The following is a 17,082-nucleotide window of genomic DNA, read 5'->3' on the forward strand; positions in this document are numbered from 1 at the left end:
CAGTTTATTTTTACATCAATGGTGAAAAAACTACTAACGAGCACTACCATCTCAGGAGCGTTTGACCAATAATACTCTTAATCACACAACTGTAAATGAGAGCCGCATACTTAATGTTTCTTCCTACTAATATTGAGCAAATATTCTTTTCAGGTAATACCTGTTCTCCGACGGGCCGTGTTGCTAATCTAGGAATATATGGTATTTTTTAATGATTATGCATCATTTTTAGATATTTGGCATCGAGAAGCAGCAAAAGTCGACAGTGGATTATAAATTTACTGGGGATGGTTTAGTCATCGATTCTTTAAAAGCTGTAGAAACTCAAAGAATGGAAGTGGCTATCCGAAGACAAGTGGGTGCTCAAATATACTCCAACCAGACTCTTGTATTGAAAGGTATTTATCATTGGCTATCACCATCAGTTTGTAGTATTTTTATAGTGTGAATTTAGGGTAAAGATAGAGAGAATTGAATTGGTTATCGGAAACAAGCTAGTAGCCAAATATACTCAGAGCAGAAATTTTAACACCTATTTATTGCAACGTGTTGAGCTGATTCTGATTGAAGTAACGATGTGGCCCGTAAGGAAATTTTAAAGTTCTATGAAGGAGTTATATTTTCTGTGGGGAATTGGCTTTAGTGAAATTATTTATAAAATACGCACGGCCTGGTCCTACGTAAGAGTTTACTTGAGAAACTTAAAAAGCTTAGAGACAGTAGATCTTGATTGAATTTTGTAAGGTAACGTGCATAATAGCAGAAAAGTGTCATTTGAAGCAAATGGATGGTTCCTTTAAAGATTGAGAAGTTGCTGGGGAAACTGGCCAGAAATATAACGTATGGCTAACTCTAACCACATAAGGAAATTATTTTGCGAAATGTGATATCTTTGAATCATATTATTAAACTACTTTAATTGTCTTATGTTGATATAATTAATTGTATATTTTATGCCTGTCACCATTATTTAAAAAAGTCTAAGGACCAAAATATATGGTTGTTGCTGTTGTGTTAAGAGCAACTGCCGGGAGCCTAGTTGCCCGGTACAAGTTGAGCTTCTCCAGCTTAATAAACTGCTTAAGAGAGTAACTAAAATTACTCGAGTTGGGTTAAAAACTGCCGTGACCAATGAATATTGCTAATGTCTAAATTCTGAATGAAACCAAGAGTAAAAATGGACAGCTTAAATTAACGGAGATAGAAATAGTTTCTTGTTCTACCATCACCATGATCTGCGAGGCTCAAAGGAAGAAGTTGAAGAAGTATTAGGTGAAGAAAAAGTCGATAAGGAGAAACATTAACTGACACTGATGAACTATAAAGACAAAAGTCTTAAGTTGCACATTGAATAACAAAAGGACAAATTAGCAACTATTAAAAAGTCCTCAATATTTATTCTGTCAGATGATTAGCACAATAAAATTGAGGCTCAAAATCAAAGAAGATTTCCACCGTTACACGAGACCCTTCTCGAGAGAGGACTTCATTCTTCGAAAAAAAAAGTTGACAAAGTTAATATTTTGCTCTACATGGAGCCAAGAGTGTTTTGAACGGGGTCTTTATCTATCTCAGCCTCTAACGAACTTAACCCAGTTCACTTAAGAAAGTCGCATTCCAACCTAATATATAAGGATCTAACCCTAGCTTTACGAGAGATTGTACGATTTCAGTTAGGGGACCAGCCCTGTATTGCAAGGATATTTCTCACTAACTAAAGTTAGCTTTAGTTAGTTTGCAATGGGTTTACGATTCTTTTTAATGTTCATCTTTGGTACTCCCTTTTTGTATAGTTTTTTTTTCCAGACAGGAATTTATGCAGAGAGGGGGCCTCGAGCACCAACGCCTCCCCCTGCCTGATTTTCAAAATTTTCTCGAATTTTGGGGCACTTCTAATTCAAATGATTAGCTCTCTCTGAAGAAACAATCCTGCGTACACGTCTGCTTCCAGGGGCTCTTTTTCTCTGTCTGTCACGAGTTTTTATAGGGAGGCTTTACATTAAAATGTTTGATCTCAAGATTGTTTTAACATTCCAGTTAGACTAAATGAAACTTTCGATTAGAATGCAGATTTCGCAGCAACTATGAGACAGATGCTCATATGAATAGCATGTAATGCCACTGGTATGATAGGTTCAGGAATTACATGAAGAATTGTCTCCACAGTTGTGTGCTTTCTCTCTGTGTGTATTTCTCTCCCACAACCTCTCTCTTTATTTTGTCCTTTTTTCTAGCAAGGGCTGTATCACCCCTCTCCCATGGCTTTGTGTCGTTACTAGTTTTTATCCCTTCTTAAATATTGAGCTGAGAGCCTTATGAGGGACGCTTTGCTTGATTTCGTTCAATCATTTGTAAAGCTTCAGTCGTTTTTTGTTACAAAAGTGCAGCCATTTGCATAGAACTAATTGTAGACTCTTTTTTTGAAAGAATAATATTAGTAAATTAAAGCACAATAATTAGTTTAAAAGTTATTTTTGCATGTCTAGGTTATTTATATCCTGTGCAATCAGTAAAAAAGATCAGTAAAAAAGGGTAGTTTGGAGGGTAATTATTTTAAAAGTTGTTTTTGCATGTTAAGGCTATTTATATTCTGTGCAATCAGTAAAAAAGAGAAAGTATTTTGGAGTTCTGTGGCAGTTCATATCGACTGTATTGTGTTGTTAAATTTCTTAAATATTTTCTACATGGATAAATAGATGTCGGAAACAACTACTATTATCCCTGGTCTCATTCTCTATGATAGCTTACTAATTTTTAACAAGGTGAGAAACAAAACTACTTTTCCTGAAAACTTGTACAGTTTAAAACCAGTCGAGATTAGCACAGCTTTGTGCGTTTCTTTTCTACCACACTCTGTTGGGAGTTTGAACTTTCCTCCCTGTCCTGAAGATTGTACTTCCTACGAATCTTTTCTTGTGACCTCTTGGTATTCCCTCCTGCTTTTCCTTAGGAGCCAGATTGCTAATTGCACGAATTTTCGGATCCGGCTGGGAATTTTAATAAGTGTATAATTGCGGGCCAACAGAGGGCCTAAAGTAGGCCTTTGAGGTGTGACACATTTTGGGCTCTACGAGCCTGATGATGACCAACACTTACTCAATCAACGCACTGATCTTACTAGATCAACACGCTGCTGATGAAAATCAAGAAAACCTCAATAAATCTGGTAAACTAGTCGTACTTTCAAGTTACTAACATAACGCTATTAATAGAAAGTACTTATGTCAGATATATCTTCTTTGTGACATAAATATGTATGTTTTATTTTAGAGTCACTGAGCGAGGGAAAAACAGTGAAAGGGAGCGATGTATCTGTAGCAATAGCGGCCTTAGAATCCCGCCATAAAATGAAACTTGTAAATAGAGAGCTTGAAGTTGAAGAAGTTACAAGAAACTCTTTCTTAGCTGGAACGACAAATGTAAGTCTGAACTATACAACTTTTTATTAGTTTTTTGTTTGTTTGTCTCTCTGTTTTCACTATTTCCAAGGAGAAAAAAGAGAGGATGGAAGACCTTTCTTCTAGTAACAAAATCTGTTCTTTTGGAAATTTTTCGAACGCAGCTTTTAATTCCACCCTACCTGTAGAAACAAAAAATAGCACCTTTTTCTTTTTTACTCAGGCTAGTCTTAGCGAGACCTGAAGTTTCACCATGAAAAGACTAAAGGTAAAAGGATTTTCTCTCATACCAGAAGCTTCATGGGTTTTCTTTATACACGGCAAAAAGGAGTTAATATAATGCTTCCTTCTTTAGTCTCTAAATTTAGTCACAAAAAGGTGAAAGCTTAAATATTTGTAGTCAGGGTTGCCAGCAAATTAAAAAAATAATGGATCCTGTACTTAAGTAAATTTAAACTAAATTTAAATTCTTCATTTTTTCTGGCCTAAATTTCATCTCCAAGCATTCATTTATCTACCTTGTGTTTCTCATTATCATTCTGTCGAATTAATATGTGCATACTTAAACAGTGCGGATTATTACTTTCAAAGAAGTGTTTTTCTGATTGGTATTTGGAAGTGGTTCTGCCAACTTCTTTTGCCATGGAATAATTTATTTTAGCTTACCCGGGCTCAACGACAAGCTTAACCAAAAGTTTCCTGGTTTAAAGCTAGAAAGACTAACAAAGCCAAACTATTTTGATTTTGGTAACTCCTTTCAAGGAAATTTATTCAGGGTTTACTGCCTCCTAGACTAAAAAAAGAAAAGGTTTGAGATTTGTGGTTTTTAAAACTTTGGCCAATTTTTTTGACATTGAGTACATCCTTCAAGGATAACCACAAATCAAACACATGTTTGTACTCGTCCTATTTTTGTATCGTGTTAATATTCTAGCGACCACCTTAATCACAACTCAACATATCGAGTATATCCAGCTCGATATTAAGCTGTACATATCCATACGTAATCAAGTAACGTAATCAAATTCGTAACCAAATAATTATCCATTTTGGTTATAACAAAAAACAATTACGACTCATTCTCTTGCCTAAACAACTTTTTTCTTCGGACTAGTCCGTGAAACTTCTATTGCTAACTTGCTTTGTCATTAGATGGTTTTTTTTTAGCCTGTCTGGATGTGAATGTAGGTTTATTCTCACATACTGTCTTAATCCAAATATTTTTGAAGTAACAACCCTATATAAAATAAGCGCATACAATTTACTTTAGGTTATTTTAAAAAGTGTGTTTCCGGTTGATATTTGGTGACTGTTTTTTTTCCCACTTAATTTATTTGAGCGTGCCGAAAGTAAAATTCATGTTCTTTAATACGTATCCTTTTAGTTAAAAAAGTATGTAAGCTCTAAGAAGAAGTACCTTACTCCCAAAAAGGTGGGCCAACATGAAGCTGCAGCAGTTTTTCTTGGATTGGTTGAAGTTATCCGAAGCTCGAGTAAAGAGCAAATAAAGTCGATTCTTAAAGACAAAAACAGCGAAATACTGTAAGTGTCTGCATAATTAACAAAATTTAGTTTCTATTACATATACGCTACTCTCTTTTACTTCATCGTTATCTTATTTATGTTTTTGGACTTCTTGTGTTTTTTGTTTTGCAAAAATCGTGATATAAGTTATAACAAGGCTATGAAGTGGTAGTTGGTTGGAAATGCCCAATTTTGCCCCTTGGGAACGAAGTAGCAATGGTTCATTGAATAACGTCAATCACAAACTATAAAAGTGGCTGAACTTGTCTTTGTTCGTTTTTTAACCAAAAAACGATGAGGTATTTCTTGAACCGTTCTGAAGTCAAGTTACTTTACCCCCTTCCCCTCCCCTCTCCTATTCTTATTTTATTGTACCATCAAAAACTAAGTTAACTAAGTTTTTACCTTAGTAAAAACTAAGTAAAAACGATAATGTTATTTATTAATATTACTATTATTAATGATAACGATATATGTATATAAATATATATACTAAAGATGTCTAACCTTACTGCAAGGCTAGAGAACAAGCTTACTACTTGTTTTTATAAAAAGATCCAGCAACTTAAACATCGAGTCCACAGTTTATGCATCAGCAAGAATCTTTTTTTTATAGTAAAAATATAGCAAAAACTGTGTACCATATCAATTTTTTGTGTTTAAGCGACTAATTTGTTTCGTTTCGACTTTGCTTTGAGCACTCTAATTTGAATTTAAAAAGCCGACGCTCACACCTGGTTAAAAATGCAGTCGAATGGGCTGATATTCTGTTACCTGTGTTTTCGAAGCTGAACAACTTATTTATCTAGTCGGCAAGATTATATTTGAATGAATCATAGCTTCCTGTTTACTCAAAAGTGAAAATATACTACTCTATTTGCTGTTTTATTCTGTTCTATTCTATATATATATATATATATATATATATATATATATATATATATATATATATATATATATATATATATATATATATATATATATATATATATATATATATATATATATATATATATATATATATATATATATATATATATATATATATATATATATATATATATATATATATATATATATGTATATATATATATATATTCTTTTTTTTCAGTGCTATTCTGTTTTAGATAAATATTAGAAAAATCAATAAGATACTTAGAGGGAGTGAAGAATTTGTGTCCAATCCGACAAACCAGCCAGAATTACAGCGTGTTGTGATGTTTAAATCTTCGTAACTAAAAGGAGACTCGATCAAGCTAAATTTCGAAGTTAGAATGTACGCTTATTTAAATCTTTACTCTGAGTGGGAAATGTTCCAAGTGTCCCATTTTTTGTTGCAGGGGGGGGGGGGAGTGAAAAACGCGAAAAACATGTCAATCATTTGAAACGTACTGGAAATTGTAGCCAAAATTGCAAAAGTATTCTAGATTCTTTAGGGGTGAGGTGGGTGGTTTTATGTGCTTGAAGCCTTTACCCTCCACTGCATACTTGCCTGCCGAGCTTAGAATATATGGACATATATAGTGTTGAAATAGATTTTTTAAATACAATAAACATACTTATACATCCTATTTGGATCCCTATGAAATAATCCGTAACAGCGAACATTACCAGGGATTATAGGGAGGAGGCTTACGGATTTAAGCAATGAATTAGACATATACTGTAAATGTTTCTAATGGATTTTGATTCAAGGAATTGGGAATCATAATTATAATGTATTACGCTTAAAGGGGCGAGGATGATGGCAGGGTCCTTCTATTGTCTGATGATTTTTCATGTTTCATGTTCCAATAATTCTTTATTGAAAAAAACTTTATCTTGTATAATTTAAACGAGAATAGATAGATAGAGCTTCGACTTTTATCCTTAAGGAAAATTCCTCGTTGCCTGTGTCAGAAACTTTTAAGAAATCTTTCCTTTACATATTTCTTTTTTTATTCCAAAGAGAATTGCTTTAATCTGCTAAAATTTTCCGGGTAAGAGTTATGTATTTTTGACAACTTTCTTTCTCTGCCTATCATTTTTATGAGATAATATATGTCTCTTTTTATCAGAGATAGCGTTGTGCATAGTTTGCTAATTGATCTCTTTTGAGTATTTTTATTTGTTTGCAATTTAACAATGCTTGCAATTTTGTTGGCAAGAATCTTTCTTTTTTCGCCAGGCACCTGCTTAGAAAAAGTTATTTTGTTTACATTTTGATAATGAGATTTCTTAAATGTATTAGAGGTACATATACAAACTATTAAGCATACAATCTGGTAGATTTATAAAAACCTCAAAATACGGTTGGGTGGGGGTACAGTCCTCATTCTGTGTACTTACTGAGTCTAGGTTAATGGTAATTGTAGCGGTCTGGAGTTGGTTATTTTTTCTGCTATTTAAAGCGTTTTTCTTATTTTTTTGTGAATGTCGATTTGTCAATTTGATTGTTCAGCAACTACCTGCTAATATTTACCAATGGTTGAGGACAAGTACTTGATAAACGCTTAACAAGAGAGGAAGTAAAAGTAGGACTGAAACTGAAAAAGAGGGAAAGAAAAAAAGAGGAAGGAAAGACTCTTGAGGAAAAGCCCTGGATCTGTAATAATTGTGTATACAAGTCACTTGTCTGATAATGAGAGTCTGAAATTTGACAATGTAGAAGATGGATGTAATAACTTTACGAATATAGTATATGAAGTAGCAGATGGTGTCTTAGGGAGGAAAGTCAGAAACACAGATAAGAATATTATTGAAAATGCTTTAAGTTTAGTCGAGAAGAGAAGAAACAAAAGGTATTTGAGGGATGGATCATATGAGAATAAGAGGAGCGTAAGAAGAGTAGAGGATGAACGGAAATAATAATTGCTTAGTTGTGCAGTGAAGCCTTTGGATGAAATTGCTGAAGCTATGGAAGATAGAGCCATAAGAAACAACAGTAAAATATTGTACTGGCATATTAATAAATTGAGAGGGGATAGTCAATATGGACATGTCTCTGTTAAATATGGAAACGGGCCAACAATGAGTGATAAGGAAACAGCTGCTGACCTCGAATGTACTGATGCTCTATCCAACTCAGCCCTGAAAGCTGCTATCAGCATTTTGAAGACTAAATATTTATCAACTGAGAGTGATACTAACTCTTTTATGCATCTTAGTAAAGATCCTATTGACAGAATCGAAGAGTTCAATTGTCTAGGATCACTTCTGGATGCTAAGTGTGCAGCTAAGTTTCCGGCAACTGCGCAAACCCCTGTGGTCGAAACGGGAAACTGAACACAAAAAAACCTAAGAATATACTCGGTATGTGTATTCTATACCCCTATACGGCTGCTAAGCCTGGTCACTAAAGGAAGAGAAAGAACGAAACCTAGACGTTCTAGACCGAAAATGCCTAAGAGCAATCAATGACATCAGACGGTCGCAACAAATTAGCTACCACAAGCTCATGAAGATGTGCCGACAAAAACTTAAAATGTCAAGTGTAATCGGAAAAAGACGTCTGAAATGGCTTGTCTGTGTAATACAATGCCCAGAGGAAACCCTAACATACCAGTTCCTTACTGCAGTGCCTCCCTCCTGGAAAAAAAAATGGGAGGCAAGATCAAGTCATGGCAGAGCACAGTGAAGAAGGACGTCCAACTACTTGGTAGTTTCTGGAAATATGGTTACATGCAGAACAAGTCATGGCTTCAACCCATTTGTCATCAGATAGAGGACAGATCAGTTTGGCAGAACCTTGTCCAAAAGCTTGGGCCGAATAACCTGTGTCGCATCTTAAGTAAGTAAGTAAGTAAGTGCAAAACTGTTGTGTCAAACCGTGATAAAGTTACAAGAAATAATATAAAAACGAATGATTAAGTTTCTAACACTGTGTAAGTGAAGAAGATTTGTTTTGCGAGGAAGAATTAGAGACAGTACTAAAAGGATTAAAAAACAATAAAGTCCAGCTGCTGATAGTGTGATAATTTTTTTTTTTTTTTTTTTATTATGGTGGTTGTGAAGTTAGAGATTAACTACTGAAGGTTAAGAATATGACATTCGAAAAAGGGGAAGTTCTTACCGGTTTTATGAAAACTAAATTATGCTTTCCTAGAGTGAAGGTGACAATCGGCAAATGTAGAGGCAATAGCTTAGTGTCGGTAGGAAGCAAATTACTCAGGACTGTAATACTTTTAGACTGATCGATGTTGTAGATACAATTATAAGAGAAGAACAGTGCAATTGCTCGACCAAATGCTCGCCATTAGATTAAGAATTGTGAAGCTTCTGTGTCATCAGACACAGGATGGAACATTCCTCAGATTTATGCATCTAGTCCTCATATTTATAGATTGTGAGCAAGCGTTTCGTTCAGTCGTTTGAAAAGCTTTAGTGAAGGTCCCACTTTGTATGTGGGACTATACCAGATAGATACATTAAAGTGACTAGTGCTATGGGGTTGAACAATATTTTTGCGGGTAAGGTAAGAAATGAGGTTAGTAGTTGGTTTCATATTGTGTCAGGAGTAAAGGAACGCATTTATATGGACCATTTTGATGGTCTTTGTCATAAAGAACACGGCGGTGGCTATGGGAGAGTATGGGCTCAAATCGGAAAGTAAAACTTCTAAGACTCAGATTATGCTGATAATTTGAGAGTCTTAAGTGAAAATGTTAGCAAAATGAATGATTTTTCGGTAGTTTTGAAAGTTCAATGTGCAAGTTTAGGTTTGAAAATTGATGGTCAGAAGACTAAGTTGGTAGGACTAGGAATAAGTGAAGGTGCATAGATGATGTTTGATAACGAGAAGATCGATCAAGTAGATAGTTAACTAACCCATGCAGTATTATTAGTAAAAACGGTGTATACAGTGAAGATGTCAAAAGAAGAATTGTTAAGGCCCAGGGTATTTTGTCTCGGTTGAAAATAGCTTAGAAGAATTGGAAGTAAGTCTTTGAACTACGATTATAATATTAGAAGATGTAGTGATAACAGTGGTCAAGCATGGTTTTGTAACGTGGACGCTCCAAAAAACTTAGGAGGATTTGTTAGATGTTTTCTATAGGTATTTTCTACGGAAACTTTTGGGTATCCGTCTGACCGACCATATTTTAAACAGTGAGCTTGACGAAAAAGGGGTTTTATCCTGCTTTCTAGTGCTATAATGAGAGAAATGTTAAAAAGTTTATTTATGTGTCAATATTTTCTTTTTTCTTAAAAAAAACTGTTTTTCTGTTGAGCAGAAGATTTTGGTTTCTTTCGAAAATTTCTTTTTGATTTGTCTTTGAAAACAGCAAACATTGATCAGCTTTTATGTTCAGGCCTCAATTACTAGATGGCATCGCTGCAGCTCAAACATTTGAAGGTCACTCTGCAGTAATGAATTTTTTAGATTTGAATAAAGAAGATGATGTACACCTCATTGAAAGGTACCTTATGGTACTTTCATTGGCTACAAATGTACCAGAAACAATCGTTGAAGGTAAAATAGTAACTTGTTCATAATTTTGTCGCATTTTTATTCTTGTTTTTTATGTTAATCATCGTTCTTTTTCTATTCAATATCTACCCCTTAATTATTTCTTTTATTACTTCGTCTATTTAATTTTTTTATTTATTTTAATTCTTTTCTGCTATCCGTTACTCTTCTTTCTGTGTTCTATTTCCTTTGTTATTATTCTAATCTAATTTATTATTCTTATAAAATTAAGAATAATTCTTTTTTATTTTACATAATACCACTTTCAATGGCTATAGGTGAACCAGAAACAGTTGTGAAGGTGAAGTAGTAGCTTTTCGATTATTTGGTTCTATTTCTATTCTTTTCTGTTTTCTTCTTATTCTTTATTTTATACTCTTCTTTATCCTTCCTCTTTTCTATATCCTAACTTTAACTAAACAAAATAGGATAGCAAGAGTTTTATTTGTATTTAACAAACAAACACATAAACCGGCAAAATCGAGCAAGTATCAACACACAGCAAATATCTATATAATTTTTTCTCTTTTGTTTTTTTTTTATGCTCATTTTGTTCTGTTATCGGCTCGATCTCCACAGCAGGAAGGCTGGACAACAAGCATGCTACTTCTCCCTGCAAAAAAGACCCAGTAACTGATGCGTCGTCGATTCGACGTCCTATGCGCCAGTAATAGCTATAGAGGGTCTTTATCCTTTTTTTTCTCATTTTATAGTTCTCTAATATTCTTAATCCTTCTTTTCCATTCTATTTTCTTTATCTATCTATTCTAACTCATTCTTTTCTTATTTCCATAGTAAGTAAGTAAATTTTATTGCGCTAAAAGCCCTAGAGGCTCTGGCAATACATAACGCAAAAAAAGAAAACGCAAATAACAGAATCTACTTCTGGGCTCCATTGCCAACCTGAGAAATCGCTCTAAATTTTTTAACACTTTGCAAAGCATTTATCCCTGATCACATTCACCAGCCATCCGTCATCGAATCTACACTTCCATACACTTCATTTTCCAACTCACTCGTAATGATTTTATTTCACCCTTTGTCTATAGTAGTGAATTTCTAAATTTTAACCAGGAAAATTACATAAATTTAGTAGAAACACAATGAAGCTTCATTGCGTAAGTTCCCTCCCCCCTAAAGAACCAAAATTTGTTTGAAGAGCCAAACCTAGAATTAAAATCTGAATGATTCATTGAGGGTTGCAAGAAAAATTATAGAATTAAAAAAAAAGTTTGAATAAGCTTGCCAGTATCGATAATTTAAATACAGATAATGTAAGTTTTTTGAGGGCTAGATAGGAGAGAATTTGTAAGACTTGATTTTGCCTATTTTGAAACCAAAAGACTTTGATGGTTCATAGCAATTCTGTGAATGAGGGAGATGATTCTGTGAGGGGGGGGGGTCCTAAGTTCTTGTCATCAAATCACCTATCAGAATGGGGTTGTCCGAGCTCAACAATACTTAGTAGGAAGTAAGAGCTAATTATCTAATTATGTTTTTGGTGGTCAGGATCTGACCCTATTTAGCAGAAGGAAGGGTTTCCTTTCCTTGAAATATGGAATGTTCCTTCCAATGAAATATGATAGAGGACTCCTAATTTCATTTCTTCACGACATCTACAAGAATGGGTTGTCCGATATCAATCAAATTGGCTGAGAGGTAAGAAATAGTGTTATATTTGTGCCTGTTTCGAGTGAGGACTGAGGGCTGGTGATCAAATTCTTGTAAAGAAAAGCACGTGAAATAGTTTTTGAATTGAGCCTGGCAGAAAGTGAAAGCTAATTTCCACATTATTCGTTTTTGAGACTCGGACCTGATTTGACATCTGGTGGAGGAATTTCGTCTTATCTACTTGTTCGGATATCTAGTAAGAGGGGTTATCGGGTCTCAATTCATAAGTCTCTGTTCATGAGTACCAGTCATGGTGATCGTCATGGCTATGCCTCCTCAGAGTCTAAGACCTATTTGACTCCGGCTGGGGACAAGGGGGATCCTATCTTCTTGTCGTGAGAGTGTTCTCTAGAAGGTTCGTTGGATCTCAGTCATACCTAGCGTCCTAATCCAGCCTTTTTTGGTCCAGGTACGGTGTGACCTCTTTGGGGAGGGGGCTAGGATAAAGGAGTCCCTAGATCCTCGTCATTTACTCTTGTACCAGCTGAATTTTGTGGGAAGTAACAGTTAGGCTCTTAGCTGTTCGGTAGATCCGTGAAAAGTAAGCTTCAGTAAATCCGCTTTGCCGTCACTTCGTGGACATAAGACTAATTTCAGGAGTAGTCTAATTCCATGACGAACTGTAAATGTAAAATGGAACAGACAAGCGTTTTCCCATGAGACTCTCTCTCTTCAGCAAATTAAATTTACTTTTGTTTGAAATGACACTGCAAAAATGTACGGAGGTAGATGAACGGAATTTTTATGTTTGTAAACCAGTTCATGATAATCTTTTACTATTTTTTCATTTTCAGTTGTCCATTTTCACTTACCTCATTTTTCAGATTTATTTAAGCGTGCAAAACATGGCGTCAAGGTCGTCAAGGCAGCTAAATCACTAGATCTCTGCTTGGCAGCTGTAGCACATGCTCTTTCTACCAAATCAAAAACTGAAAACGCCAAGGTAAAACATCCAATTGGTGTCATCCACTGAGAATATTCGTTTTATATTTTTCCAAATATTTTATTTGTATTTTTGCGTAGTTTTACTACTAAAAACGTCGTTTATTCAAGGAAAGAAGTCCTCCTTTTACGCTGTTTGTTTTGTATCGTGGGAAGAAGTGATCGCGGCTGTTATGCTAAAAAAAATCAGATATGACCGAACTGGCCAATAACTGCCTTGTATTGGCCTCATACATCTAAATACGGTAGGTGCCTTCGGGCTCTTGCTCCTTCAGACATTTTACGATTTCGCTGTAATATATAATAAAATCAAAATCATTTCTTCCCTATCAATGTTTCTGGACCATATATCTTTTAATGAAAACTAGTAATAGAAGAAACAACCAATTATATTTTTTTGTTTGCGACTTTGAAAAGTATAACAAGTAATTGGTAGTGTATGCTTAGTACTAGCTGTCGTGTTGCAATGCCCACTTTTTTCGTCTTCTTTGGAGCAACCTTTCTCGGAATGGCAGTAAATATAAATTTAAATTATGTTAAATATATGTTAAATTATGTTTCTGAACTTTAGAGACTATAGTAAAAAACTTAACGAATGGTAGAATCTTAACAATGACAAACATGTCTGTGTACTGGCCACAATAGTCGTGGAGGAACAGTGGAACCTTTGTAACTGAAATCCTATTGGAATCAAAAGACCTTCAAAGTTAGGTAATTTCGAAGGCCACACTGCCTTTTCATGACTATAAATAAAAGTTGGAATAGGGATAAATCTTGTTAATCGACAGTGATAATTCACAAAAAATATACTGGATATTTCGGTCACTTGTGTAGTGGCTGTCATCAGCAAAAATACTCTGCTGAAATACAAAGCAGAAATATGTCATCAGCAGAATTTCTGCCTGTGACGGTCACTACACATGTGCCCGAAATATCCAGTATATTCTTGGAATTATGACTGTCCATTAAAAGAATTTATCACTGTTCGAACTTTTATTAACTTAAAAGCTAGACGTACTGTCCACAGCATCAATGAAAATTGTCAAATTACTTTGTTGTCCGCATGGTTTTGATTTTCGTCTTTACTACACAGTTTTTAATTTTGGATGTACTTATTTTTTGTTTAAATTAAATTACTTTCTTTTTCAAGAATAACATTCATAGTCTTCAGTAATTTATTTCAAACTATAGAACTACCACATTTCAAATATTGATAAATTTAAAGCTAAACCGTCAAAAAAGTTTTATTTAAAACCTGACGTGTTGTTTCAGATATCGCTAATTAACAACATTCTTTCAAAACAACATATTTCATTTCAACATGCTTCCAATAAAGCTTAATTCAAACTTCAATGTAAACGGCCGTAACTAAAGGGGTGGACAAGTCTTCTGTATTTAGGTTAATTTCTGTCCATTTTAAGATCTAACATCAAGTTTTACTTAAATTAAAAAGCTTATTTTGTTTGTATTTTATTTATTAGTTTTTTAAAAGTGTTTAGTTTTTAAAAAGTGATCTTAACATTCCAAACGGACAATCTTCCTTATGCTTTTCTCTTGAGCGACTTTTAAAGTGTTTAAAATAAAAAAAGCTTAAACTTAACCGACAGCTTAAACAAGCTTAAACCGACATTAATTTATGGTAAAAACAAACATCTATAAAATCTATGTCATTGTAGTCTGTTAACGGGATACCCTTGAAGTTACCTATTCAGAAGAATTTGAATTTTTTTTTTAAAGGGAAATTATGGCCAGGACTGTAGTGTAATTTCAAAATATAGTCAATATATCTTTTACTTGAAATATAGTTGAATGGAATCACAATCAGTTGGTGATTCCATTCCTCCTTGATCAAGTAGATATGGCTAACGCCCCTTTATCTTAGACTGCCTTGTATGGGAAATTGACCAACATTGTTACTATGCACTATAGTCAGCAGTCTAAGGTTTAATTGAATAATCTGACTTGAATATATTATTTTGGTACCCTTAAAAATGATACTTCCGTTTAATAGCTTTGAAAATGCTTTATGAAATTATGACTTAAAAGCTATTAAAATTCTTCGGGGGGGGGACAAATTTGTGTATCCATTTTTTTTATTATCATTTTGATGAATAAAAAAATTGATTATGGTAAGCTAGACCATACAATTATATTCTAATAGATACTGGACATGCGAAAACGAAATCATACGTGATCACAATAAATTCAGTCGCGTAATGCCGGTACATCAAATTTATGATCGGATACTTAGTGCAACATTCAACAACAATTAGCTTCTATCATTCTTTTTTATTTAATCTATTCATTTTGTATAAATGCGTTAAAACTAGCTTTGTTTAAAACTAAACAGCCATTAGAATACCAATCTCGGGGGGAGGGGGTACTATTGATTTGCAAGTGAGCTGACAGTCTGGCATATTCACTAGTATATAGATCTGTTTCTTATATCATACACGGAAACCAACAGGAAGAATCTCCATGCGATTGATCCCCTGGAAAAATCACGACATGGAAAAGCGTTTTTCTTATGTCAGTCTTGTACATGGGCTCATCTAAAAGATACGTTGTAATAACAAAATTCTCACATAATAATACGCAAAACTTTACATTAAACGAATCTTTGGGTCGCTTCCCCTTTGGCACACGTTGTGTCCATTAAATATTTGTATTATTTTCAATATCGTGTATATACTCGTGTTTGAAATATTTACATATAAAAATAATCTGAGAAACCTAACAAATACATTTGGCAAATAATTAATCTAAATTGAATAAAGCCACGTGTATTGGGAATCTTTGTTGAGAAAGAAATAGATCGTATGTTAGCTTTTGAAAATATATAAAATTGGGGAACACGCGGAAAATTAATATGAAATAACTATATCATTTCGAAAAAAATATAGTTGAAAAATGTGAAATACAATTGAAAAGGCCAAGAAAATCTGTTTAGTATAAATTTTCTTAATAAATATTCTTAATAATATAAATATTTTTCAGCAACGATGTGAATTTGCATGTCTTTTTATAATCGCAATTTATTTTTATCACACAATTATCCTATACTTTTTCAGGTGTTAAAAGAAATAGAGTCATATATAACATCGAAGCTTAAAAATTGCAAAAACGATGAATGCCAAGTCACTCAACTTCGATGTCTTGGCAACCTCAAGTCTGATACCACTCTACCTCAACTTCTAGATATTGTGCAACAAGGCGGCAAACTATCTGCTGTGGCATTACAAAGTATAAAAGCATTCCCAATTGAAAAATATTCCCATTAAAAAAAAATATTTGAAAGTGTTTATCTTCGATTAGTAAAGCCATATGATTCAAGTGCTCGAGGTATAGCCTTTGATTTACTTTTAAATATTGGTTTAAATGATGATTTTCTTGAACTGGTTATTTCTCAACTTGGACAAAAAAGTGAGAAGGAATTGACAAAATATGTTTGGTCAAGATTGAGTGATAAAGCGGAAAAGTGTGAAAAATTCCGACTTCAGCTTATTAAAGCTATCGTGAAAAATAGTAAAAATAACTATAATGCATTAGCGTTAGATGGACTGTCTACCTCTTTTACAAGAATTTTCCACAGGGATAGAAGTGCTGAGAGCGGTTTTATTGAATCGATGGAAATTGGAGGTGGGCTTTTGAAGAGAAGCGTCTTTGATGTTTACGTTAAGAATAACCAGTCCAATTTTGATCTGTTGTCTGTAAGTATGCCTTCAAAAAATCGTGTTTGTGTGTGTTTGTGTGTGTTTGTGTGTGTTTGTGTGTGTTTGTGTGTGTTTGTGTGTGTTTGTGTGTGTTTGTGTGTGTTTGTGTGTGTTTGTGTGTGTTTGTGTGTGTTTGTGTGTGTTTGTGTGTGTTTGTGTGTGTTTGTGTGTGTTTGTGTGTGTTTGTGTGTGTTTGTGTGTGTTTGTGTGTGTTTGTGTGTGTTTGTGAGTGTTTGTGTGTGTTTGTGTGTCTTTGTGTGTGTTTGTGTGTGTTTGTGTGTGTTTGTGTGTGTTTGTGTGTGTTTGTGTGTGTTTGTGTGTGTTTGTGTGTGTTTGTGTGTGTTTGTGTGTGTTTGTGTGTGTTTGTGTGTGTTTGTGTGTGTTT

At 34.1% G+C, this 17,082-nt stretch overlaps 1 protein-coding gene across 3 annotated transcripts in view; it reads left to right on the forward strand.

The window, feature by feature from the left end:
* LOC136036322 (microsomal triglyceride transfer protein large subunit-like) overlaps nt 1–16,700 on the forward strand; it is a 50,975-nt gene extending 34,275 nt beyond the window's left edge. For 2 of the 3 annotated variants that reach the window (XM_065718475.1, XM_065718476.1), the window contains exons 6-11: nt 233–398; nt 3,271–3,419; nt 4,783–4,940; nt 10,214–10,374; nt 12,867–12,985; nt 16,056–16,700. In XM_065718475.1, the coding sequence (XP_065574547.1) occupies nt 233–398; nt 3,271–3,419; nt 4,783–4,940; nt 10,214–10,374; nt 12,867–12,985; nt 16,056–16,265 (963 nt within the window). In that variant the 3' untranslated portion in view covers nt 16,266–16,700. The remainder of the gene's footprint in view (nt 1–232; nt 399–3,270; nt 3,420–4,782; nt 4,941–10,213; nt 10,375–12,866; nt 12,986–16,055) is intronic. The other variant, XM_065718477.1, reaches the window with a different exon arrangement.
* The last annotated feature ends 382 nt before the right edge of the window (nt 16,701–17,082 follow it).

The sequence above is a fragment of the Artemia franciscana genome, chromosome 15, assembly GCF_032884065.1.
Source record: "Artemia franciscana chromosome 15, ASM3288406v1, whole genome shotgun sequence".
In the NCBI taxonomy this organism is placed as follows: Eukaryota; Metazoa; Arthropoda; class Branchiopoda; order Anostraca; family Artemiidae; genus Artemia; species Artemia franciscana.